Here is a 26617-nt window from a genome sequence, read left to right as displayed (position 1 = left end):
TCTCGATCCAAGATGGCGGCCGTTTCCCGGGCAGCGCCTGTCGGGGCGGGGCGGGGCGGCGGTCTTGAGAGGGCGCGAAAAAAAAAACCCGAGACAAATACGTCTTTTTTTTAGTACCGGCTAAGTGACACACAAGCTACACGCGAGTTAAAATCGCTAAAAGCCGAAGATGGTGTATCTGAAGCAGCTGGAAGTGGAAAATTTCAAGTCGTGGAGGGGGCGACAGGTCATAGGTCCGTTTAAACGGTTTAACTGTATCGTAGGGACCAACGGCTCAGGTAACGTCTTGTTTTTTTTTTCCTTTAAACTTCGTTTTTCCTCATGTTTTAACGAGCCAGTTCGTTCGGGTTATAAAAGGGGTTTTAAAAGGGGTGAAAACGATCGGTATTTTGAGGTAAAAAAAAATAAGCTGCGTGTTGAATGATGGCGCAGGACTCGCACGACGCCGTCGAGGAGGCGCGGGAATGTGGCGCTCGGCGGCCGTATGACGTGAAAACTAGAAATAGTTTTTCAAAATTCACGGGAGGTCTCCCGAGTTTGACGATATTTCTCTGCCCGTGTGCGGAAAATGAGAAGCCGGTTCGGGCCTGTGACGTTTGGCCATTTCCCAGATAGAGAGAGAGAAATACAGATATATACAGAGAGAGAGAGGGAGATAATAGAGATAATCTCCCAATAATGCTCCGTCTACAGTATATATACATATTTGTATGATATGTCTTTGTGGTAGATGTCTGTAATATGTCTGTATATTTTATTTTACCTTTATTTTTTGCTTTGTTTCGTGTGGATTTCATTATTTTTAATTGCTTCGGCAACACCGATTGTAGCCAGCGGTCCTGCCACTACTAGAGCAACTTGAATCGAGAGAGATCATTCAACACGCAGCTCCGTTATGTCGATTTTAAAATGTTCAAAAACGAGCATTTCACTCTTTACGTGCATAACGTGCAGGTAACAGTGACTTGGGTCAGTGACGAAGGGTACTTTCGTGCCATTTTCAGTGGGATTAAAGATGAACGCCCGTTTTCTTTACAAGTAAGGTCGATATTTGAATATTTCTGCTCTGTATTATTATTTTTTTTTATTTATGCTTAACAAAAGAACGAACATTACAATGCAAACAAGAGTGCATATAACAATTCAAAACAAAAATATCGTCGGGGGTACATACTACGACATCAATTCAAGTTATGAAAAAAGATTAAGCAAATTAAATAAAAATAATGTCCGCACCGCTTTCATATTTTTGCATTTCGAAATAGTCTGCAAATCAAGTTCAAGTTCAAGTTTATTGTCATTACACTCATATACGTGGTATATGGTTTAACGAAATGCTATTTAGCTAGCTCTCGGACATAAGTAGTACAAAGAGAAAAAACAACAACAACAACAATACAATTGTGTAGCAAAAGAAAGACAGAGACAACAGGCAGTGTGCAAAAAACAACAACAGACGATGTGCAAAAAAACAACAAAAAGGTAACAGGTTATGTGCAGAAAATATGCATCAAAAGAATGAAATAAAGGGATAGAAATGATGGGGAGTGAGCCTTTGACATGTGTGGTAGAGGTAGATTTTCAATGTGTGTTTGGGTTTTTGGAAAGAAAGGAAGAAGGCACTGTGAGGTTCAGATCATAGGTGACAGGTGAGGTGAGAGTGAGAGTGAGAGAGGCTGGGAATTTAAATACCCCTTAACTTCCTTTTTAAAATGCTCAAACACAGGGTACCTCCCAGACCACTTCATTTTATGTATGTGCTAACGTGCCAGTATAATAATTAAATTTATTACAAACGAAATTTTTATATTGTTTTCACTGGGCCTGAAACTTAACATAACATCTTTTTCAGCAAAACAAATATCAAAATCGGTCTCTTTTTTAATATAATTCTGCAACTTAACTCCAGAATATTTTTACCCTGGGACAGAACCAAAACAAATGCTGAATAGTTTCAGGGCTATTGTCACAAAAAAAAAACACATTTGTCATCTATATTAATTTTAAATCGTCGGGTAACAGGAGTTTTGACTGGGTAAATTCGATGAATGATTTTGTATGAACCCTCCTTAGTTTTATTGGTTATACAATATTTATTGGGCATCATCCGAATTTTTCTCCAATCAATATATTCCAATATATTGTAGTCGCAAGTAAATTATCATTTTTTTAACAGGGATCTCAAAAATTGGTTATTACATCCACATGACATTACATTATTACATCCACAACTCACAACTCACAATATCCTTTCCTTGTAGTCTAATAGGAGCTGTATCTTTCTGCTGTGTATATACAGCTTTGCAGATCCACCATCAGTGGGTCGGATCCGTTTTGTCGAGATGAAGGTCGCGATCGACGTGTTTTGCGTGTTTTTTTTTTTCTCTTTCGCACGACGGCTTTGGGAAACGGGGAAAGTAGTGACTTTTTTACTCGAACCCCAAAAACTTCCAAGCGGGGTGGCAAAGCTTGGGATGGGGCGGGGCGGGGCGGCGGGGTTGAAGAAAAAATATAAACGTTTCTGGAAACACGTGGGTCGTTGCAACGGTGTCGTATCTGGAGCGCCGGGGGGGGGGTAAATGAAGATAGGCGTGTTTTTCTGTCGTTTTTGGAAATCGAAAAGCCGTGGTTGTGCGATCACGCCAATAACCCCCCCCAAACTGTGAGAGAACCAGTAGATCCCAAGCGAGCAAACAGCGAAGTCCCGAAGTTATAGATAGGCACGTATCTGCTCAGGTCCTTGTTTTACAAGCATCATATCTTAATAATAATAATATTTCTTTATTAGCCCTATACAATTTCGTGCATTAGGGATTTGTCTTTTCACATACCCCAGCTTTTCTCCATGGAGACACAGAGAGAAGCTTAGGGTCAGAGCGCAGGGTTGGCCATTGTACAGCACCCCTGGAGCAGTTAGGGTTAAGGGCCTCGCTCAGGGGCCCAACAGAGTAGGATTCCTCTGCCAGCCGCGGGATTTGAACCGGCAACCTTCCAGTCACAGGCGCAGATCCTGAGCCACAGAGCCACCGCTCCGCCCCGTAAAATAAAAAGCCACTGCATTGGCCAGGAATCGAACCCGAGTCTCCCGCATGGCAGGCGAGAATTCTACCACTGAACCACTGATGCTCTTTTACACCTCTGTGACCACGAGTGTCGGAGGCGTTTTGGACACGCTTATTGAGCTCAGGGGGCGCAGGAGCTCAGGCAGATCTGGCAGAGAGGTACAGATGGACAAAATGAGATTGAGAATATAATCGCGTATTGTCATAGCGCACATGCGCCTCTTACTCTTTGTGTTGGTGAGGGTGCCCAGCGCTGCAGCAGATGTATTTGGGGGTTTAACCACAATGCAATGTGGCTGAATCATTATAATAATAATAATAATAATAATTGCTTACACTTATATAGCGCTTTTCTGGACACTCCACTCAAAGCGCTTTACAGGTAATGGGGTCTCCCCTCCACCATTATGAGCCTAAGGACACTCAGAGGCGTCCCTGAAGGAGAGCTGCAGCGCTCTTTTTTATATTTCGGGGTTCGGAAGAACCGGCATTGGGGACGAGCGCATTTCAAATAGCAGTGAACGTAAAATGTTACATAGCAACGTGTAAAACCTCCAGTTTCCATCACAGAATAGAGGACATTTTCCCGCTGTGAGCACGCAGGCTGGTGATTGAAGTTGCTCTTGAAGTTGGCCCTTCCTGCTCACTAGTCCCTGTACTGACTGAGGGGCTGTGATGGACGAATGACTAAGTGCAGGTTGTGCAGCAGATGTTTCACCACAGAAATGTTCCCACATGATCTGCAGGCAGAGTTAACAAGTTACATTTGTCAGTAAAACCCTCTTGAAGTGGAGAGTAATACTGTATTTCTATTGGATTCAAAGAGCTGGATTCACAAGCCTGCTTGTTTGCAGTGTCACAGGGGCCACTTCGCCTCACCGAAAGACTTGTGGCCTCGTCCTGAATCGCAGAACACGGCGCTGCGCAGACCTGGAAATTTGATCTATTTTGGGATGTCCGTGCCATTGTGTGTCTCTATGTTGGCCCACCAGGTAGATACATCTGTTCAGACCAAACTATCCTTGTCTCCTCCCCACATGTCTGGATGGCACCCTGGCTGGGCACCATCTGAGTTGGATGCTGCATCACTGCCAGGGGCATCCTGGATATAGCTGTCGTTCGGGAGGATTCTGCTGGTCTGTAGAGATCTGCGTGGAGTCCTGACATACAGAAGACATGATGGATGGATTAATACCCTCATTCATTTCTTTTTTTTAATTGTATAATCTTAGCATGCCCAAAGGGGTTGGGCAGCCAGTTGACCTTGGACCCCCCAGAGGTTTTTCTTCTCCTTACTGAGGAGTTTTTGGCTCCTCCCCTCCGTTGTCTTCTGGTCTTTTCTGTTCTGTATTCACAACGCGTAGGGACCCTTGCTTTGTTCAGCGCCTTGGGGCAACCTTGTTGCGGAAGGCGCTATATAAAAAAATAAAAAAGGAATCGAGCTGATGTACATTGGAGGTCTGGGGTTGGACATGCACTCGTCAATACTGATTCTTTCTCACCCTGGAATGGGAAAGTGGAGCCGCAGGTCCCCTTTAAAGGATTGGGGAATCGAGCAGGGGGGGACCCCTCTCCCCGCGGGGCGTAGTTCTCTGGCTGGGGGGGGACAAGAGGGGGTGCAGCGGGCAGGGCTCCCCGATGCGGGTCTCTCACTCTGTTTGTCCCCCCCCGCCCGCAGGCAAGTCCAACGTGATGGACGCGCTGTGCTTCGCGCTGGGGGAGAGGGCCGGCTGCCTGCGCGTGAAGCACGCCCGGGATCTCGTGCACGGCGCCCACATCGGCGTCCCCGTCCCCGGCGCCGCCGGCGTGGCCGTGACCTTCTGCGAGGTGCCGGGCGAGGAGGAGGAGGAGGAGGAGGAGAAAACGTTCTCGCGCACCATCGCCGGTAGGGACCGCCCGAGGCGCTTCCAGGACCCCGGGGGGACGGCGCCGCGGTTCGGATTAACGCTCCCCGATAACCGATTTCCCGCCGAACCGCTGTGGACGTCCTGCCGGTGTTCACGAACGGACCCGTCTCGTCCGTCGGCCCTTTCTGGTTCACTGCTGAGGAGTTCACAGTTTTTTTCATGTCACGGGGGGGTCCCTGCTTAGCGTCTGTCCCCTCCTGTTACGCCTTTGACAATGGATGACCGTGGGCGTATGAATAACCCAGATTTAAGCCCAAAAGACGTAACCTGCACCCTAAAAACAGAGTCTAGGGCCTAACAATACAGCAAATTTAGAGTAAGTTGAGTGCAAAATTGCTTGGGATCACATAAACGTCATAGATGTAGTATTACTGCAGTTATAATTGTACGTAAATGATTTATCATTTGAGACGTTTATGTAATTTTTTTTAAGTTTTCCGTACCCCCAAAATCTACGTCCCCTGGGCTCGGAGCTCCCTGACAAGTTCAGCGAAAGGGTGAGAAGCTCAAGCAGACTGCGTTGCTAGATTCGTTAAATTATAAGTAAATTTACTCTGCGTAATATCAGATGTCCTTATTTATCATACGTACAGTACTTAAAGTAACTTAGGTATTGTACTGTACACAAAAGTTGAATATTTCGCTTCTCCACGGTCCCCATTAACCCCTGTTTTCCACATATCTTATGGGAACTAAGTCTCCACTTAATGCCATCTTTCCACAGTCTCCTTTAAGGATCTTAAAGAGGGGGCCACCTGTTCTTCATCTTTTGCTGTTGTCAGGTTATTCATTTTTGCCTCAGTTGTTTATCAACATTTACCATCTCCCTTGGTCTTTGCCCTTCCTACTGTCTTTTTCTTTTTTTAATGTGCGTGCTCTTCATTTCATTCCTTTGGTTTAAGGGAAACCCGAGCACCCCCGATCCTGCTAGTAACTCGAAAGCCTCTGCTGTAGCTTTGTATGCGGCTTTGAAATCCGCCTCTCCTAACACAGGGGGCAGTTTCCGAACGAATACATTTGAAATCCAGCTAGAGATTTGTTCCAGGCGCTGCTGCTGCTTGGTTAGTGTAAGGGATGTTGGCGTGTAGTAGTTTTAATTGGTGTTTCAGGAGACACGTCGGAATATCGCATCAACGGCACGCTCGTCGCCCTCTCGCGGTACACCTCCGAGCTGCAGCGCCTGGGGATTATAGTCAAAGCAAGGAACTGCTTTGTGTTTCAGGTAGGTTGGCCTCTGGGCAGTGCGTGATCTAAACTTTCTTCCACGGGAGCAGTTCTCCGTGTTTCCAAGGCTTGGATGCTTTTCTTGTAAAATTCGGACTGGTAAAACACAGTAAGGCCTCAAGTCTAAACAGATTTAGATTAGATAAGATCACTTTATTGGCCATATACAATTTCTTGCATTAGGAGTTTGTCATTTCGCAGACCCCAACTTACTCTCCATGAGACACACAGACAGGGAGAGAGAAGCTGGGGGTCAGAGTTCAGGGTCGGCCATTTATGCGGCACCCCTGGAGCAGCTGGGGTGAAGGGCCTTGCCCGGGGGCCCAACGGAGTAGGATTCCTCTGCCGGCTGCTGGATTTGAACCAGCAACCTCCCGGCCAGAGGCGCAGATCCTGAGCCACAGAGCCACCACTCCACACACAAGATTTGTTTTTGTTTTAGGATCGGGGCTGGAGGAACAGGGGGGCGTGTCCAAGGTGCACCGGTGCTCGGGGGGGGAGGGGGGTCCGAGGTCCGAGGCAAACGAGTCCGAAGGGTGATCATCATGGAATTCATGTGGAGGCCAATGTCCAGAACCGAGTGGTCCATCCGTGACGGAGACAAGACAGGGTTAAAAGCCGGAGCGGGCTCCAGCGAAGGGACAGGGAAATAGAAAGGGGAAACGGGGCCGGGCGCTCCCATCCCCGGGCCCAGATGGTCAGGACGCCGCTGCGAAGCCGATGCCATCGAGCCCCTCCTGGGCCCGCTGGTAGGCGGACTTCCGGGCGTCCATGTTCCAGAGCGGAGCCTGGAATGGTGGGAGCATCTGGCTTTTTAATGGGGAGACCGGGACAGGAGGCAGGTGCAGGAGATCAGGTGACCGAGGAAGGGCCGGGGCGCCCTTAAGAGGAGGGGTTTACGATCGCGGCGGGCGTTTCTGAACCCTCCTTCGTCCGGGCGAGCGCTTCAGGGGTTTGTGTTATTGGTCCGGGCCGCAGGGGGCTGTGGAGTCCATAGCCATGATGAAACCCAGGGAGCGGACGCAGCTCTTCGAGAGGATCAGCTCCTCCGCGGACCTGGCGGAGGAGTACGAGGCCAAGAAGAGGGCGACGCAGAAAGCCGAGGAGAACGCTCAGTTCCTCTACAACAGGAAGAAGGTGGTGAGCGTCGAGCAGAAGGAGGCCAAGCTGGAGCAGGTGGAGGTACTGGGGCCGCATTCCCTTTTTACGGTTTCGTAACACCGTTCTGGTCGTATTGCACCCGAATTTAAAGCCAAACCTGAGCCAGTATTTTCAGATAAACACCCGACTGGATTATTATTTTTTTTTGTAAGAGGCTGCGTGTTCAGCCTTCACATCCTCTGGGTGTTGAGTGAGGTCCAGACTCAGGAAGGTGGGAGAGATGCACACTCCTGATATTTCACACCAGCGCCTCAGTCTGAAGAATGTCGGGGGGGGTCTGTACAGTCTCCTGCGAGGTGCGTCATGGCCTCACGAAGCAGGCAGTATTCTGATATTATTGCACATGTGTGTGGCGGCAAGTACCAAAGCAAAAACAGCGTGCTTTCTGCATTTCTGCACGACGTCGGATAAAAAGACCTTGTGAATCGCTAAGGAGTGCTTGGAGCAGAAAAGTCTTCAGGATTTGGGACGGGGGAGATGAATAAAATCACACCAGTCTTTTAGGTGATTAGCTTCCCAGTGTGAGAGCTGTTTCGGCTTTGAAACGCGGTGGCGTTTAAGCAGCGTCAGAACAAGACCGGCTGCCTTTTTTTTTCTGCCTCGGATTGCTGTCGGACTCTGAAGATCGACAGTATCTAAAACACAGGGAAGCAATACCATTTACGATATTTGTATTTTGATCAGTTAGGTAATATTGAAACTTACCTTTTTTTCCAGTGAAAGACAAAATTTCCGTCGTGTGGCAAAACATTTCTGTATATACAATGTTTCTAAATAAGATGGTTATATTTTTTGGGTTTTAATTGTTTAAGTTTTACTGCTTTGGCTTTTGAAATCTCATGTTAAAAAGCCCCCGGCTTCTGGGGCAAGAGGCCGTCGGCGCAGAGCCTCGGCCCCGGTGTGCCGACTGATCTGAGGCCCGCCGTCGTTCCCAGGCGCAGAAATACCAGGCGCTGGCGGATGCCCACGAGCGCGACACGCTGCAGCTGCACCTGTGCCGCCTCTACTACAACGGGAGGAGCGCGGACGGGCTCTCAGCCGCCCTGCGGGACCGGCGCGCGGCGGCGGGGGCGCGGAGGGCCGTCCTGGAAGACAGCGAGCGGGCGGCGGGGGCCCAGAAGAGGAGGCACGGCCAGCTGGGCCGCGAGCTGCAGCTGATCGAGAAGGAGCTCAAGTGAGCGGCCGCGGGTTCGGGGGGTGGGGGGTGGAGTGTGTGGATAAAGACCCGGAAGTGACTGGAGGAGGACATCGGGGGAGACGCAGCAGGATCGTGTCACGGACGTCCAAAGGGACTCACCGTGGGGAGCAGGAGAGCGGAAAAAGACCCATATGCGTAGCGGCGAGACGGGAAAAAGGCCCGGGCTCATTAGTGCAAAGAGTTCAGGAATGCCGTATGGAAACCTATGCTCTCAGGGAGCGGACGTGGGGCGCCCTGGTGCTAGGCGGGTCTCAGGACATCCGAACGTCAACGCTGAGCGAGGACAGAGTGCAAGACCCGGAAATATATAGCCCAAGGGAAAGAGAGGGACCAGGAGACAGCAGACCGGAAACTAGGGACAGGACAGAGAAGGAGCGCCCTCTGGCTGCAGAGGGCGTGACAGATCGGGTGGGTTATAAACGCTGGGGGGTGGGCGACTGCGGCGAACGGGTGCCATGGCGGGCGAACGAGTCCAAAAAGAAGTCCAGTCGGGGAAAACCAGGGCGCCGTCCAAGGTCCGGGTGCCGGAAGATCCATCCGAGACGAACTCGGGAACAGGGAACTAGGAACACGGATAGTTAAAAGCTTGACGGGACGAGGCGCCGCGAGCCCCGGACTCAGGAGGTCAGGGTGCCGTGGCGAAGCCTGTGGGCGGGCGCCCAAAGCTGAGCCCAGAGCCAGCTCAGCGCTCCGGTCAGCAGATGCCGAATTACAGCTGAGCGTCAAGAGACTGAAGGAGAGTTTCACCTGGTCTTTATTAGGTCCTGACTCACTAGGGGGCACTCGGATGTCTACAGTAGATGCAAAAGCAAGACGCCGGGCTTAAATAGGGAAAAGGGGAAAGGACACAGCCGGGGACAAATGAAGCTGGGAACACAACGCGGGGGAAAAAAAGGGTAGGAGGGCTGACGATCATGACGGGGGGGGCGCCATCTTGTTTTTCTGAAGTGTCTGTCCTCATGGGTCCCCAGCTCCCCAGAGCTCCTCAGACAAAAAATTAAAAGCAAATCTGCGATATCAGAAGTTAGTGATGACAAAACGCGATAAAGCTAAAGGGTCCGATCGCGTTCGAACCCGAACAGGCCCTTAACGCTCCTTTACAGTGGCGCGGCGTTCACAGTAGTCGGAATCCTGCCTTGCCCCTTGCCCTGTGTCCTTTCCCCTTTTCCCTACTTAAGCCCGGCGTCTTGCTTATGCACCTACTGTAGACATCCGAGTGCCCCCTAGTGAGTCAGGACCTAATAAAGACCAGGTGAAACTCTCCTTCAGTCTCTTGACGCTCAGCTGTAATTCGGCATCTGCTGACCGGAGCGCTGAGCTGGCTCTGGGCTCAGCTTTGGGAGACGTGACCCAGGCTGTGTAACGGGATGGATTTCGGGGAAACCTCTTCGGAAGTGAGGAAGCCGCGGGAGGCCAGGGTGTGGGGTGGGTAGGGTGGGGTTTGGGGGAGCCTTTCTCAGCCGTGACCCCGAAGTCTCCTCCTCCCCCAGGGCGCAGGAGCAGGCCGTCGGGCAGCGGCGGCCCCAGTACATCAAGGCCAGGGTGAACACGGCCCACCGGGCGCAGAAGGCGGAGGCGGCCCGGGGCGCCCTGCGGGCCGCCGGGGAGCGGCGCGCGCGGAAGGAGCAGGAGGTGGCGGGGCTGCGGCGGGAGGCGCGGGAGCTGGAGGCGGCGCGGGCGGACTTCGAGAGGCGGGTGGAGGAGGAGGCCGCCACGCGGGGCAGGGACGTGCACCTGGAGGAGGCGCAGGTCCGTACCGGAGGGGGGGTTAGGTGGCGTTTCGATGTATCGTAATGCCACACGGGCGGCGGGACCGATACCTTTCGATGCATCTCTTTGAAACAGCGTATTTTCTCCCCCCTGTCTTGCAGTAGCGCTGTTGCACGGTTGGTAAAACCTTGTGTGTGTTTATATTGTCATGTTGGGAGTGAGCTGTCAAACGGATTTCCCCAGCGGGACAACAGAGCTTGAATTGAATTGGTCTAAGGCTCAGAGATCCATTGAATTGAATTGAATTGAATTGGTCTAAGGCTCAGAGATCCAGCAGTTGAAGGGAAACTGCAGTCCCAGTTATTAAATCTTGGTAACAAAATAAGGTTGTCGACAGCATAGAAAAAGGAACGATGAATTTTGAATGAGTGAGCTTCGTGAAAGTACTATAAGTCGCCAAGTTGACGCGACTCGCGCTCGAGTCCCGTCGAATTGCGACATGATGCAGCCCTCTCCCGCTCACTCGTCACCGTAATGGCTAATGTCACGTGCCGTACAGGGCCCGCGCGGTAGACATTTCGCCTCAGAAATGTTCGCACGGGACCTGCAGGCAGAGCTAGCAAGTAAGTAGTATTGGTCCGCAAGACAAATGCGCTCATCGGTGCTGACTCTTTCCAGCCCCGGAATATCAAAATAGTGTTGCAGTTCCCCCTTTAAGAGATGCCTGTCGTCTCGCCAGTCTTCTCGAACTGCTGCGTTGTGATCTGTAGCCACGAACTAGAGGTGACCTCTCTCGGCATTCGACTGCAGGAAAGCCAGTGAATCGCTATAACATAGAACAGTGGTTAGAACTATAGCAATAGTTATACAGTAGTTATAACAATGGTTAGAGCTATAGCAATAGTTATACAGTAGTTATAACAATGGTTAGAACTATAGCAATAGTTATACAGTAGTTATAACAATGGTTAGAACTATAGCAATAGTTATACAGTAGTTATAACAATAGTCAGAACTATCATGACAGACCCGTGGGCGCGCCCTGACAGGATCTGTTGAAAGGAGGCGGGTCCAGTCCAACCAACACACAAGCTCACAGTGGTGGTTGTTCAAAAACCACACTCTTGCCATTTATTCACAGGAAATGGAAAAACGCCACATCCAAATGAACCAGAACCCGAAAGACTGAGCTCTTCTGAGCTCCTGACTACACTACACTACACTAAAGTTCCCTACTGCCACGGCCAAGCAGCCTCACTGCTTCCTGGCCTCAGCATACAATACTAGTGTCTCCCCTCAGGCTCTTCTCAAAACATTCGTTTGTTCAGCGCTCACAGTTCCTTTCCCCACAATTCACAGATTTTCTTCGGTCCTAGGTTGGTCCTTCTGCCACTGGCTAGCGGGTAATGCCCAGTGCCCCCCCCCCCAGCCCCTTAGACAACAGACATCCACTCCCCTAAACTGACCGACCCCGGAAACTTCCTTGTCCTGCGTTTTGCGTTTTTTAAAGAGCCCCCCGACCAATGGGCTTCCTGCAGTGGGTCAGGTGACAGAGAGCAGCAGCCTGAGTAAGTTTAGATCAGGTTCATCCATGCGCACTTAAACTCAAGGAGCACGTAAGTAGCGAAAACTGGCAGATAACTTCATTGGGCAATATTTTTGGATGCCCGGTTGTTAAGGGAAAGGGCAGCAGGACAACAAGGGGGCTATGGCCGCCGGCGGGTCTCCGCGTCTCTGCGCGGTTCAGGCACCGCGGCGCGGTTTGGGAGGCCGAGACGAGCCCCCCCCCCCCGCGCTTTGTCTCCGCTTGGCAGGTCCGGCGCTACGGCGAACTGAAGGAGCAGGTCAGGAGGCAGGGGGCCGGGCTGAGGCAGCAGGCGGAGAAGCTGCGCTGGGAGCTGAAGGCCGAGCAGGAGAAGATCGAGTTCAGTCAGAGGAGGAAGAGAGAAGCGCAGGTGTAGCAGATCGGCGCACAGCCGCGTCCCTGCCCCCATTTAAGAGCTGTACTGTATGCAGGCAGAGATCTGAGCGTGGGCACTCTAGAGGAGTTAACTAAAACCACTCGTTGAGTATGCAGTGAATTAGGAAGAGGAAGCATATACTTTAACAAACTATGTTCTAGCGAGCAGGATTATTCACCTACAGCATTGCAGTATTGCTTAACGTCTGCAACCACATCGTGAGCATTTTAGCTACTCACAGGTTTTCACCGATGCATGTGTGCTGCAGGCGAACTCGTAATGCGTCCCTGGTTTTGTGTTGCTGCTTGTTTATTATTTCTTTAGTTAAATCAAGGTATGTTGTATAAAAGCGTTGAGAAACGGGACGTTCGTGCTTCGTGCGAACGGCTGCACTCTAGCCAGCCGAGCTTAAAGTAGACATGAGCTTTCTTCAAGACTCCCAAGATTGGAATGCAAATGTTATGACTTCAGTATTTTTAAAAGGTGCTAGATGGAGGAGATATTTATTCATTATTTGCTTTACATTACCCCTACTTAAAATTCAGGCAAGCCTGTTAAATCCAGCGAATCTTCAACAGCTATTTTGCCATTTACATATTCTACATAAAAGAGCTTCAGTGTTCATGGATTTGCAAACTGCTGAGTAGCCTCTTCTGATCCATGAGCTTTCATTGATTCTTCAGTTTCACCCAAATGCGACAATAATGATTAGTATTGGCTTCTGTGGTGCCTTGATCATGCTTCAAGTCTAACATTGTCATTTTTGTTTATCTAGGAGAACATAAAACACATCCAGACACAGATGGAAGACTATCTGAGAAGAGCAGAAAAGTTGGAAGATTACATTAACACCTCCAAGTATGTATTTATCTGTCCTTTCTCTAACTGCTTTATCCAGTTCAGGTTTGCCTGGGAACCAGAGCCTGTCCCGGCAAGCAGTGGGCCCGCGCTGCCGGTACTTAATTAACCCAGCCTCTGCACGAGTCCCTTTGCTGATATCTGAGTCTCTCGGAAGCAGAACAGTGACCAAAGGAGAGGAGGCCATTCAGCCCCTCATTCAGCCCCTCGAGCCCGTTAGCTAACCGGTAACCAGTTGAACAGAGGCTCTCTTCCAGCTGTGTCTGGATAGAATCCAGAGTGTCTGCTTACACATCATGGCTGGGCAGCTTGTTCCCCACCCCCACCACCTTCTGTGTAAAGAAGAGCCTCCTGTCCTGACTGGAGGATCTCTTCCAGCTGTGTCTGGAGAGAGGCCAGGGTATCGGCTTCATCAACATGGCTGGACAGCTTGTTCCCCACCCCCACCCCCCTCTGTGTACAGAAGAGCCTCCTGTCCTGACTGGAGGAGCTCACCCAGCTGTGTCTGGAGGGAAGCCAGGGTATCGGCTTCAACTACGTGGCTGGACAGCTTGTTCCCCACCCCCACCCCCCTCTGTGTACAGAAGAGCCCCCTGTCCTGACTGGAGGAGCTCACCCAGCTGTGTCAGGAGAGAAGTCAGGGTATCGGCTTCATCAACAGTGCTGGACAGCTTGTTCCCCACCCCCAGCACGTTTTGGGGGGAGAGAAGTACCCCCTGGTCTCAGCTTTTAAACGTAGTTTCCACTTGTCCTCGTGTCAGGTGACTTCTGAGGTAAAGGCTGGGTGTGCGTTTTGGCCCCAGTTTCAGCTATAGCCCAGGCTTGATCTTTAAGGCAGCAAACAGACGGGCTTTGATTCTGTAAGGGCAGTCCTCAGTTCACCATACTGAAACTGGTAGGTTGAGTGCTTATGGGCTTATTGTGTTTTGTCCGATCACGGCTGACCCCGGGGTCAATTTTAAAAGTACATTTGAGTAAATTTAAAAAGTACGGGTGTGTAAATTTATTTATAGAGAGCAAAACAAAACCATTTTACATATAAACCACCGTTATTCAGCCTTGCTTTCACATTACACTTTCGACTAAACGTCACAAGCAAAAATGGTCTATTCCTGTTTGTTCCCCTAGTATTTTACAATTGTATAACTTTTAAACAAAACTATATACATTCAAAATGAGGAAGATGTATACATTGATGAATATGAAAAGGGAGGAGACTATATAAATGTACTTGATTAAATTTCAGTTATTTTGTGTCTCAATAAAATCTGACCTGAAAGGTTTAATGTACTGAACCCATCTAGACCAATATTCATTTGTAATTTTAGTGAAAATGTTATTTTTTCCATTATATATATTTCGTTTATTAATTCAACCCAATCATTCATTGTTGGTAAATCTGGGAGAAGCCACTTTCTCATTACGGCTTTCTTCCCTGCTGATACATTTAGAAGGATCAAGTCCAAACTGGTGCTGAGCTGGAATGCAAGCTCACATGGTGAAGTGTCGTCCGCGGCTCATCTTCTTGTCCTCTGAAATCGGCACGCGCGTGCCGTCACAGCGGTGGGGTTTGGGCAAAGTAGAGAACCTTTAAGGGGCTCCCCAGCCACAGAGAGCTCACTGAAAGGGGAGCTGCAGTCCTGCTTTCTCAGACCGGCTGTTAAATCTCAGTAACGAAATAAGTTAACCCACGGTATAGAAATCAGGAACTTCGTGCAAGTGTCCTGTAAGTCGCCATGTTGTTCCAAACTCACGTTCGAGTTTCCGCGGATTGTGACGTGCGGCGGCCCTTCCTGCTCACTAGTCCCTGTACTGACTGAGGGACTGTGACGGACGAGTGGATAAGTACAGGCTGTGCAGCTGACGTGTCGCCGCAGAAACGTTCTAACGTGATCTGCATTCGGAGTCATCAAGGAAGTCGTTTGTGTCAGTAAAACCGTCTGGAAGTCAAGAGCGATATTTTATGCTGGATTAGAAGAGCTGGATTCACAAGCCTGCTTGTCTACAGCGTCACAGGGCCGCTTCACCTCACCGGAGGTCTCGTGGCCTCGTTCTGAATCACAGAGCCTGGCGCTGCACAGACCTGGAAGTGACCTCTCTTAGGTTTTACTAGTGACTGTGGTGCATTTTACTTTCATTGCGATTTGAAATGCGCTCGTCAACGCCGATTCTTTCCGACCCTGAAGTATAAAAATAGCGCTGCAGTTCCTCTTTAAGCACTCAGGACTGACCCCCCCCCCCGGTCAGCGGCAGGGTCTGGTGTGGAGTGGGGGGATCCTGCCAGCCCTGCGTACCAACACAGGCACACACACACACACACGCGCGTGCCTGTGACCTGTGACCTGTGACCTGTGACCTGTGACCTGTGACCTGTGACCCGCAGCGCAGCCCTGGCCGAGCACCGGCAGCAGGAGGAGAGCCTGCAGCAGGAGCTGGGGCGGTCCCGGGCGCGCGCCGAGGAGGCCGGCCGGGAGCTGGCGGGCGTGCTGGCGGAGCTGCGGGAGGCCCGCGCGGACCGCCACGAGAGCCGGCGGCAGCAGCGCCGAGCGGAGACGCTGGAGACCCTGAAGAGGCGCTTCCCCGAGGACGTGGTACCTCCCGCTTCCCGACTGGGCTTCCTGGAGCGGCGCGGGCCGGGGCCGGCCGACGTCCAGGGTGTCCTGGGCCCTGCTTTCACTCCGGCTTACTGTTTTTGGGGTTCCTTGTTTTTTTTTTGTTCAGCTTTCCGTTCCGTAGCTGAGGAGCCCCCAGGAGTTCCCCAACATCCCTTCGGCTCGCTCCCCAAACGCCGATCGATAATGTCATTTAAGAGGGGAGTGATCCACACTGAACGCAACTAGCATTTAATACTCAGCCGTGCTCGGGGGGCCGGGACTGCATTTGGTTACTGTCCGGTAGATTGCCAGGTACCCCCTGTGTGTTTTTCTTTGGCAGTTGTGTGATTGGGTGCATAATCGGCCATCGAGACCCAAAGCAGCACACTGCTGTAACAGAGGGGCATTGAGCACACAGCCTACAGAGTCTGGGCTTCTGGCTTGTGCGGCTTTCTAAGACGTCGCTATCGACAGCCTGCTTAAATGAAGGCTGTCGGGGTTAGTGAACTTCAAGCATTTTGTGATGACTGAACCGCGTTCGGTATGGCGCGCTGGCGCAGTGGTCAGCATTGCTGCCTGGCAGTGCTGGGGGCCCTGGGTCCGGCACCTGGAGGTGCTGTCTGTGTGGAGTTTGCGTGTTCTCCCCGTGTTTGCGCAGGTTTCGTGGGTTTCCTCCCGAGTGCTCTGGTTTCCTCCCGCGGCCCAAAGACATGCTGGTAGGTTAGTAGCTGTTGGATTCTGGGAAGATTGGCCTTGGCGTGAGGTTGTGTGTGTGTGTGTGCCCTGTGATGGACTGGCGTCCCGTCCAGGGTGTCCCCTGCCTTGTGCCCGTTGCTTGCTGGGATGGGCTCTGGCTCGTCCGTCACCCTGAATTGGAAGAGAAGGGGCGAGGGGAAATCAGGTTTGTCATAGTATAAGCCTGCCCCATTCCTCGGCCCTTACGAACGTGCGTAAGGAGCTGGGAAATCAGTGTGATTGGCCCGCAGAACAATCGCTGTAGACAGGACGCCCTGTAAGATGATGATAATAATAATACTAATAATAAACTTTATTTTATATAGCGCCTTTAAAGGTGGCTTCTCAAAGCGCTTTACAGGATGACAATAGCAATAAATAAGAAGAATACAACAATAAATAATCAGAATACGCAAGATAAGACACAATTACAATATATAGAGGAGACCGTGGATGGTGGTACTAAACATAAACCTTATTTGCCACGGGTGGGGGGGGTGGATCTTATTCTTGTGTGGTGAAGTTTTTTCCCCCTGTGGGAGTGTTTAAACTAAGCCAGCCTACCTGTGGTGTGACCCTGGGTGGACTTGCAAAGGAGTCTGTTGAAGGAAGCAGCTCCTGGCGGTGTCGGTGGGAGATGGGAGCGAGCCGCAGGAGGGGGCGCGTGGGTCACAAAGACGTCCTCATCTTCACTGCGGTACGCCGTTTGAAAGGGTTTTCGACTCGCTTTGAATTTCTACAGTGTTTGCATTTTGAATAGGCAGCGCGTGGCTAGGTGTGACCGTTGTTATCTTATTGCTACACGGTGGTTTTCGCCCCCCAATAAAATAAATAAAAGAGGCCTTGCTTTTGTTGACGGCGCTGTTGTTTCAACAGCAGAAGCTGCAGATCTTTTTGATTGTGGTTTCTTATTGAACGCTCAAGCACGTGGGCATTTGAAATTGTGTTGTCCGAGTACGACAAAAACTTAAGAAGCTCCACAAAACAATTATGGCATTTATCTCCTCCGGTATCCACCGTAAAAAATAAATAAAATAAATTGAGCTTGAGCCACGTCGTGATCCATTTATGCTAAAGAGACGAGAACCGTTGGAGCCTTGTTGCTAGCCTCTTAAGTGCTTCTTGGCAGTTCCTTTTTTGTCACCTTAGGCAGTGCCTTAAGTGCTTGTCAATTCTCTGTATAAAACAGTAACCAAAAACTGTAAACTGCGGAATCGGAATGAATGACAGCCTTTAATAGGGATGATCACAAAAATAATTAAGCGGAAATTAACCTGAAGCCATAAACCCCAAAATTGGCACTGCTTGTGTGGCACTCACCGTTGACGAGGAGTGTGCGCACGCAGCCCAGTTTCTGGGCTCTTAAGATATCGAGGTTTTTGTCCGAACGAAGGAGAGAAGTTTACATCCCAGAATGGTCGCCAGTCCCTTTCGCTTTGCGCACAGGCACCGGTGGGAACCCTAATTTAGAGACCCCCCCCCGATTAACCCAGGTGGCATGTCTCGGGACCGCGGAAGGAGACCACTTGGTCAGGAACCCAAATGACCCACGGCTCAGACGTGCAGACTCCACGTGCAGAGGGTGCCCGGGGCCAGAGCCGCCTGCACCCACCGCGAGGCGCCGCCGCGGCGTGCCGCGCCACTGGGCCGGGCGACGTCGCCGGACGTCGGCGTCCGGATCAGTGTTTCCCCGCGGCAAGCTGTCGCAAGGGCGCGGTGGGGGGGGGGGGGGGGCCTTCGCCCCGGGAGCTCAGCTCCGTCTCCCTCTCTCGCGACAGTTCGGCCGGCTGTTCGACCTCTGCCACCCCATCCACAAGAAGTACCAGCTGGCCGTGACCAAACTCTTCGGCAAGTACCTGAGCGCCATCGTGGTGACGACGGAGCGGGTCGCGCGGGCCTGCATCTCGTTCCTCAAGGAGGAGAGGGCCGAGCCGGAGACCTTCCTCGCTCTCGACTACCTCGACGTAAGGGGGGGGGGGGGGGTGCGTCTCGCCCGCTGCGAATCGGGGTCCCCCACACACACACACACACACACACACACACACACACGGTCTCGCCCCAGTCAAGCGCCAGCCTGAGGAGGGGGGCGATCCCCGTAAACGCCTCCGAACAGATCCGTGAACGGATCAGGGCGGCTCGCTGGTTACTGCACCCTCCACACCCAGACATACTTAAACCCTCTCCCAGGTATTTAAATACCTCCCCGGTATGGGTAGCTCCTTGGGAACGCCCGGCCTCCCATTTTCTCTCTTGCTCTCTCTAATATGACGAGCGGCCTTGGAATGCGGAACCCGTCCTCGACTTCGGCTCTCGTCTAGCGATTTTGGCCTCGGTAGTACCGGTCACGGTCCCGGTTCACATCTTTTCTGACCTGCGTCCGTTAACTGCGTCGGCACTGCGGGCTTTACAGAATGATTCCCGTCCTTGCTTCTTCGCTAGGAGTGACGGCCTCGACCCGATCGGCGGGGTGCTGGGGGGGGGGGGCCGTCTTCATGGCCGCAGGGCGAGGAGGCTGGGACCCCCACCCCTGCAGAGTGAGGAGTGACCGCGGGGCAGCTGTAGAGGTGGGGGGAGGGATTTAAAAGGGAGTGAGGGAGAGAAGGGGACGTACAGTACTCGTGGCTCTTGTAGGTGAGGAACTGATGTCAGGGATGATCAGTGAGGCTGACTGAACTAGGCTGCGCCGGCTTTCTGACAGGCAGGCCGTACATTCTTTTCTTTTCCCCCGGCTCGACGCAGGGCGAGGTGAAAGGCCGGCCCCCCCACCCCCCATCATTCCCTCTTCCTTTCCTCCCGCGCAGGTGAGGCCCCTGAACGAGCGGCTGAGGGAGGTGAAGGGGGCCAAGATGGCGGTCGACGTGGTGCAGAGCGCCTCGCCGCCGCTGAAGAGGGCGGTGCAGTTCGTCTGCGGGAACGGGCTCGTCTGCGAGACCCTGAAGGAGGCCCGCCAGATCGCGTTCGGGGGCCCCGAGCGCTTGAAAGTAAGCGCCGCGCACCCCTTGGAGGGTTTTTTTAAACAGAAGTCGAACTCCCTTTGTTTTTAGGAGTGCCCGTCTCTAGACAGAAGTGTGAAACTTGTTCAGGTATGTTGCCCTGGGTCCAGCACCTGGGGTGGTGTCTGTGTGGCGTTTGCGTGTTCTCCCCGTGTTTGCGCAGGTTTTGTGGGCTTCCTCCGAGTGCTCTGGTTTCCTCCCGCGGTCCCGCGTAGGTTAGTAGCTGTTGGATTCTGGGAAGATTGGCCTTGGCGTGAGGTTGTGTGTGTGTGCCCTGTGATGGACTGGCGTCCCGTCCAGGGTGTCCCTTGCCTTGTGCCCGTTGCTTGCTGGGATGGGCTCCGGCTCGTCCGTCACCCTGAATTGGAAGAGAAGGGGCGCAGGGAAATCAGGTTTGTCATCGTAGAAGCCTGCCCCATTCCTCGGCCCTTACGAACGTGTGTAAGGAGGTGGGAAATCGGTGTGATTGGCCCGCAGAACAATCGCTGTTCAGGTATGTTGTGATGCCTGGAAGACACGTGAACTCCATAAAACAAGGCTTTATTTCTGAGACCCTTCATCATTCTTCTTCGGCTTAACCCAGGGACGATACTGGGTTATAAACAGTGTGTGTGTGTGGTTATTGGAATAGCTGAAAGAGTTAATAAACAGCGTGTGTGGTTATCGGAACAGCTTTTACCGACCTCGCCCTGCTTTCGCGCAGACCGTCGCCCTCGATGGGACGCTCTTCCTGAAGTCCGGGGTGATCTCGGGGGGCTCCAGCGACCTCCGCAGCAGGGCGCGGTGCTGGGACGAGAAGGAGATGGACGGGCTGAAGGAGCAGCGGGACCGGCTGACGCGCGAGCTGCAGGTGAGTCCCGGACACCCCACCAGTCACCTCTCTCCCGGACACCCCACCAGTCACCTCTCTCCCGGACACCCCACCAGTCACCTCTCTCCCGGACACCCCACCAGTCACCTCTCTCCCGGACACCCCACCAGTCACCTCTCTCCCCACCAGTCACCTCTCTCCCACCAGTCACCTCTCTCCCCACCAGTCACCTCTCTCCCGGACACCCCACCAGTCACCTCTCTCCCAGACACCCCACTGTCACCTCTCTCCCGGACACCCCACCAGTCACCTCTCTCCCCACCAGTCACCTCTCTCCCAAACACCCCACCAGTCACCTCTCTCCCAGACACCCCACCAGTCACCTCTCTCCCGGACACCCCACCAGTCACCTCTCTCCCAGACACCCCACCAGTCACCTCTCTCTCGGACACCCCACTGTCACCTCTCTCCCCACCAGTCACCTCTCTCCCGGACACCCCACCAGTCACCTCTCTCCCCACCAGTCACCTCTCTCCCAGACACCCCACTGTCACCTCTCTCCCGGACACCCCACCAGTCACCTCTCTCCCAGACACCCCACCAGTCACCTCTCTCCCAGACACCCCACTGTCACCTCTCTCCCCACCAGTCACCTCTCTCCCAGACACCCCACTGTCACCTCTCTCCCGGACACCCCACCAGTCACCTCTCTCCCAGACACCCCACCAGTCACCTCTCTCCCAGACACCCCACCAGTCACCTCTCTCCCGGACACCCCACCAGTCACCTCTCTCCCATACACCTCACCAGTCACCTCTCTCCCCACCAGTCACCTCTCTCCCACCAGTCACCTCTCTCCCATACACCCCACCAGTCACCTCTCTCCCCACCAGTCACCTCTCTCCCATACACCCCACCAGTCACCTCTCTCCCACCAGTCACCTCTCTCCCATACACCCCACCAGTCACCTCTCTCCCCACCAGTCACCTCTCTCCCAGACACCCCACCAGTCACCTCTCTCCCGGACACCCCACCAGTCACCTCTCTCCCGGACACCCCACCAGTCACCTCTCTCCCGGACACCCCACTGTCACCTCTCTCCCGGACACCCCACCAGTCACCTCTCTCCCCACCAGTCACCTCTCTCCCCACCAGTCACCTCTCTCCCCACCAGTCACCTCTCTCCCGGACACCCCACCAGTCACCTCTCTCCCACCAGTCACCTCTCTCCCGGACACCCCACCAGTCACCTCTCTCCCAGACACCCCACTGTCACCTCTCTCCTGGACACCCCACCAGTCACCTCTCTCCCCACCAGTCACCTCTCTCCCACCAGTCACCTCTCTCCCAGACACCCCACCAGTCACCTCTCTCCCAGACACCCCACCAGTCACCTCTCTCCTGGACACCCCACTGTCACCTCTCTCCCCACCAGTCTCCTCTCTCCCCACCAGTCACCTCTCTCCCAGACACCCCACTGTCACCTCTCTCCCCACCAGTCACCTCTCTCCCGGACACCCCACCAGTCACCTCTCTCCCCACCAGTCACCTCTCTCCCGGACACCCCACCAGTCACCTCTCTCCCGGACACCCCACCAGTCACCTCTCTCCCGGACACCCCACCAGTCACCTCTCTCCTGGACACCCCACTGTCACCTCTCTCCCCACCAGTCTCCTCTCTCCCCACCAGTCACCTCTCTCCCAGACACCCCACTGTCACCTCTCTCCCCACCAGTCACCTCTCTCCCGGACACCCCACCAGTCACCTCTCTCCCCACCAGTCACCTCTCTCCCCACCAGTCACCTCTCTCCCAGACACCCCAGTCACCTCTGTCCCAGACACCCCACCAGTCACCTCTGTCCCAGACACCCCACCAGTCACCTCTCTCCCCACCAGTCACCTCTGTCCCAGACACCCCACCAGTCACCTCTCTCCCAGACACCCCACCAGTCACCTCTCTCCCCACCAGTAACCTCTCTCCCGGACACCCCACCAGTCACCTCTGTCCCCACCAGTCACCTCTGTCCCCACCAGTCACCTCTGTCCCCACCAGTCACCTCTCTCCCACCAGTCACCTCTCTCCCGGACACCCCACCAGTCACCTCTCTCCCCACCAGTCACCTCTCTCCCAGACACCCCACTGTCACCTCTCTCCCCACCAGTCACCTCTCTCCCACCAGTCACCTCTCTCCCACCAGTCACCTCTCTCCCGGACACCCCACCAGTCACCTCTGTCCCCACCAGTCACCTCTGTCCCCACCAGTCACCTCTCTCCCACCAGTCACCTCTCTCCCGGACACCCCACCAGTCACCTCTCTCCCCACCAGTCACCTCTCTCCCAGACACCCCACTGTCACCTCTCTCCCCACCAGTCACCTCTCTCCCACCAGTCACCTCTCTCCCAGACACCCCACCAGTCACCTCTCTCCCAGACACCCCACTGTCACCTCTCTCCCGGACACCCCACTGTCACCTCTCTCCCGGACACCCCACCAGTCACCTCTCTCCCCACCAGTCACCTCTCTCCCAGACACCCCACCTGTCACCTCTCTCCCAGACACCCCACCTGTCACCTCTCTCCCAGACACCCCACCTGTCACCTCTCTCCCAGACACCCCACCTGTCACCTCTCTCCCAGACACCCCACCTGTCACCTCTCTCCCAGACACCCCACTGTCACCTCTCTCCCGGACACCCCACCAGTCACTGCACCTGATAGCACCACACCTTCGGTTTCTGCCTTACCTTCTCCCGACTCCGATTTGTGGATGTCAGCTCCCGGGTTTCGGCGTTGGTGTTTCTCCCCCGTTTTCGGTACCCGATCCCCTTGGCTCGGCTTCTCGACTACCACTTGTGGATCTCGCCATTTGTGTTTCTCCCCTGTCTGTGCTACCCGAGCACCCTGGCTTGACTTCTGACTGTGGTTTGTGGATTCCGACTTTCGACCCCCATTTTGGTCAATACTCTCACCTTTCCCAATGAATCTGTCTTGGGAACTTCTTAAATCTAAATACACGCCCCCGTAACAGAGCGGAACACCCCTGCCCCGCGTGGGAGAAGCTCACTGGTTTCTAACTGGGTGTGATTCGAGGTCACCTCCCCAGGTGGCTCCAGATGTGCGACAGGAAGATGCTAAACTGAGATACCGCCGAGGAGTCTCATCAACTTTCTAGGCTTGTCAGCTACTCATCGACGGGCTCGCTTCCAGGCCTGTGTCGCGCCGTCGGGTAACGCATTTCGGCTGTTGGCCGAAAGGCTGCTGGTTCGAGCCCGTCCAGGGTCTCTGAGCTCTTTTTAAAGAGGATGGAAGATGGAAACGTGCTCCCATCTTATCGGTCGCTTCAGTGGCCCGAATGAGCAGCACCCAGGTGTAACGAACAGTTCTTTCCGGACCCTATGCGGACGACACAATCCGAAGAAGTGGGGAAACACTGGGGAAACGTCATGCAGGAATACGGGGCTGAAGACAGGGGGGCGTGTCCAAGGTGTGCTGGTGCACGGGGGAGGTGTGGCCGAGGCGAACAATCCAAAAGAGTAATCCTTAGAGAGTATCCAAACAAATGGGTAAGTCCAAAACCAGGAGATCCATCAAAACACGGAATTAAAACCAGAGGCTGGGTCCGAACCGGCGGACAGGGAACAGGAACGGGAACAGAGGTTAAAACCTTAACGGGACCAGGCGCTTCCAGGTCCCGGACTCGCACGATACGGAAATCAGATGCAGAGCCCGGATGAGTGTCAGCGCCTGGCTTTTAAGGTGGGCTGGGAATAGGAATCAGGTGCGCAGAATAAAGTGAAAGGGCTGGAGCACCCTTAAGGAGGGGGGACTATAATCGTGACACCAGGAAGAGATGAATGTGGTAAAAGGAAAAATAAGAAGCCTTTAGACTCTGTGAGATTGCAGCACGTTGGACAGATTTCTGTGCTTTTCGATTGTAACGGGCCGTTTTGTGAAGACCGAAATGTATTGCCTTTTCGCTGTTATAATGTAATGTTTTCTTTCCAGGAACAGCCGTAGGGTGGGGGCGGGACCTCATCAAAGGGGAAAGCCGCAATTATCTCACCTTTACCGCTCTTGGAAAGAGATACTTCCGCTGATTTAGATATCAGATGTCAAGCTAGTTTCTTGGAAGCGTGTTTAAAACTGAGGAGAGGAGGTGTGTCTCCTCTGGTGGGGGTGGGGAACAAGCTGTCCAGCCCTGTGGTTGAAGCCGACACCCTGGCTGTTCTCCAGACACAGCTGGGTGAGCTCCTCCAGTCAGGACAGGAGGCTCTTCTGTACACAGAGGGTGGTGGGGGTGGGGAACAAGCTGCCCAGCCCTGTGGTTGAAGCAGATACCCTGGCTGTTCTCCAGACGCAGCTGGGTGAGCTCCTCCAGTCAGGACAGGAGGCTCTTCTGTACACAGAGGTTGGTGGGGGTGGGGAACAAGCTGTCCAGCCCTGTGGTTGAAGCCGACACCCTGGCTGTTCTCAAGACACAGCTGGGTGAGCTCCTCCAGTCAATTAACTACTCATTAGCCAACAGTCTAGATGGGCCGAGGGGATCTCTTGTCTAGGAACATGAGAAGGACTATGATTCATCAGACTAGACAAGGTCAATGAGATAGACGGGTGAAAACCCTGTCTATGATCTGATCCCCGAATGAGTGATACCTGTCGCTGCTGGCATAATTCTTTCACTTCAGTTTCCTGTGTAAGGATCCATATTTAATTCATGTTTAATACTCAAGGTGTGTAGTGCCACTGAGGTCAGGCAGTATTGGTGTCTACCTGGACTCAGTGCCCTTAAAAGTCTGCGACTCTACGTCTGCCTGTGCCGTGCAGGAGCTGATGAAGGTGAGGAGGAAGGAGGCGGATCTGAAGCAGGTGGCGGCCCAGGCTCAGGGGGTCCAGACCCGGCTCAAGTACACCCTCAGCGAGCTGGACTCCATCAGGAAGAGGAACCTGGCCCAGTGCAATGTGGTAAACAGTGTCCCGCCGGCAACTGTGAAGGGCACAGAGTGTGTGAGAGTGTGTGAGAGTGTGTGAGAGTGTGTGAGAGTGTGTGAGAGTGTGAGTTGTGATGGACTGGCCCTGGTGTGAGTGTGAGTGTCTGTGTGTGTCCTGTGATGGACTGGCCCTGGTGTGAGTGTGAGTGTCTGTGTGCGTCCTGTGATGGACTGGCCCTGGTGTGAGTGTGTCTGTGTGTGTCCTGTGATGGACTGGCCCTGGTGTGAGTGTGTGTGTGTCTGTGTGTGTCCTGTGATGGACTGGCCCTGGTGTGAGTGTGTGTGTGTCTGCGTGTGTCCTGTGATGGACTGGCCCTGGTGTGAGTGTGTGTGTGTCTGCGTGTGTCCTGTGATGGACTGGCCCTGGTGTGAGTGTGTGTGTCTGTGTGTGTCCTGTGATGGACTGGCCCTGGTGTGAGTGTGTGTGTCTGTGTGTGTCCTGTGATGGACTGGCCCTGGTGTGAGTGTGTGTGTGTCTGTGTGTGTCCTGTGATGGACTGGCCCTGGTGTGAGTGTGTGTGAGTGTGTGTCTGTGTGTGTCCTGTGATGGACTGGCCCTGGTGTGAGTGTGTGTGAGTGTGTGTCTGTGTGTGTCCTGTGATGGACTGGCCCTGGTGTGAGTGTGTGTGTGTCCTGTGATGGACTGGCCCTGGTGTGTGTGTGTGTGTGTGTGTGTCCTGTGATGGACTGGCCTTGGTGTGAGTGTGTGTGTGTGTCCTGTGATGGACTGGCCCTGGTGTGAATGCGTATGTCCTTGATGGACTGGTGTCTTGTCCAGGGAGTACCCTGCATGGCGCCCATAGGCTCCTGCTCTGCCTACGACTCTGAATTGGAAGCAGTTAGGAAATTAGGATGGGTGGATATTTTGACAAATTGCCAAACACGATCCTCCCTTCTGTCTCTGTCGCGTCGTCCGGAAACAGAGATGAAACCTGGTCGAGACGTCTGACCCTCCGTCCCTTAAGGCTGGTCAGTTTCCTTGTAACAGACTGCTGGGTGCGAAAGCTGTGGCTGGACTTCTGCGTCCGTCTCAGCTTCCTTCTCGTCCTGCGGCCTCCAGGAAAAGTCGAAGCTGGAGAGTGAGCTGATGAACCTGGAGGCGGAGGTGGCCATGCTGAAGGGGAGCGTGGAGGAGAGGGAGGCCCGAATGAGCGGCATCCAAGAAGAGATGAACGCGGTAGGCGGGGAGATGCGGAGAAGCCCTTTTACCTCCGTCTGCAGCGCGAGATCGCGGCATGTGAAGATAGATAGATACTTTATTGATCCCGTGAGGGAAATTGCAGTGCAACAGCAGCTTAACACACACAACACAGCCACAGTGTAACGAATTATATAATAATAGTACAATACATACAATACAATACAAGAGTTACTCACAGTCCGGACACACGAAGAACAAACTAGAACAGAAC

General features: G+C 53.2%; 1 protein-coding gene across 2 annotated transcripts in view; it reads left to right on the top strand.

Annotated features, from left to right (window-relative positions):
* smc1b (structural maintenance of chromosomes 1B) overlaps positions 1-26617 on the top strand; it is a 39943-nt gene continuing 13326 nt past the window's right edge. Inside the window, exons 1-14 of one of the 2 annotated variants that reach the window (XM_069192015.1) lie at positions 1-278; positions 4741-4947; positions 6079-6191; positions 7172-7375; positions 8290-8528; positions 10043-10301; positions 12077-12217; positions 12999-13081; positions 15465-15672; positions 18189-18374; positions 19212-19391; positions 20107-20253; positions 25042-25179; positions 26266-26382. In XM_069192015.1, the coding sequence (XP_069048116.1) occupies positions 170-278; positions 4741-4947; positions 6079-6191; positions 7172-7375; positions 8290-8528; positions 10043-10301; positions 12077-12217; positions 12999-13081; positions 15465-15672; positions 18189-18374; positions 19212-19391; positions 20107-20253; positions 25042-25179; positions 26266-26382 (2331 nt within the window). In that variant the 5' untranslated portion in view covers positions 1-169. The remainder of the gene's footprint in view (positions 279-4740; positions 4948-6078; positions 6192-7171; positions 7376-8289; positions 8529-10042; positions 10302-12076; positions 12218-12998; positions 13082-15464; positions 15673-18188; positions 18375-19211; positions 19392-20106; positions 20254-25041; positions 25180-26265; positions 26383-26617) is intronic. The other variant, XM_069192016.1, reaches the window with a different exon arrangement.

This window comes from Lepisosteus oculatus, chromosome 7, assembly GCF_040954835.1.
Source record: "Lepisosteus oculatus isolate fLepOcu1 chromosome 7, fLepOcu1.hap2, whole genome shotgun sequence".
Lineage (NCBI taxonomy): Eukaryota > Metazoa > Chordata > Actinopteri > Semionotiformes > Lepisosteidae > Lepisosteus > Lepisosteus oculatus.
This window is presented reverse-complemented; position numbering and strand designations above follow the sequence as displayed.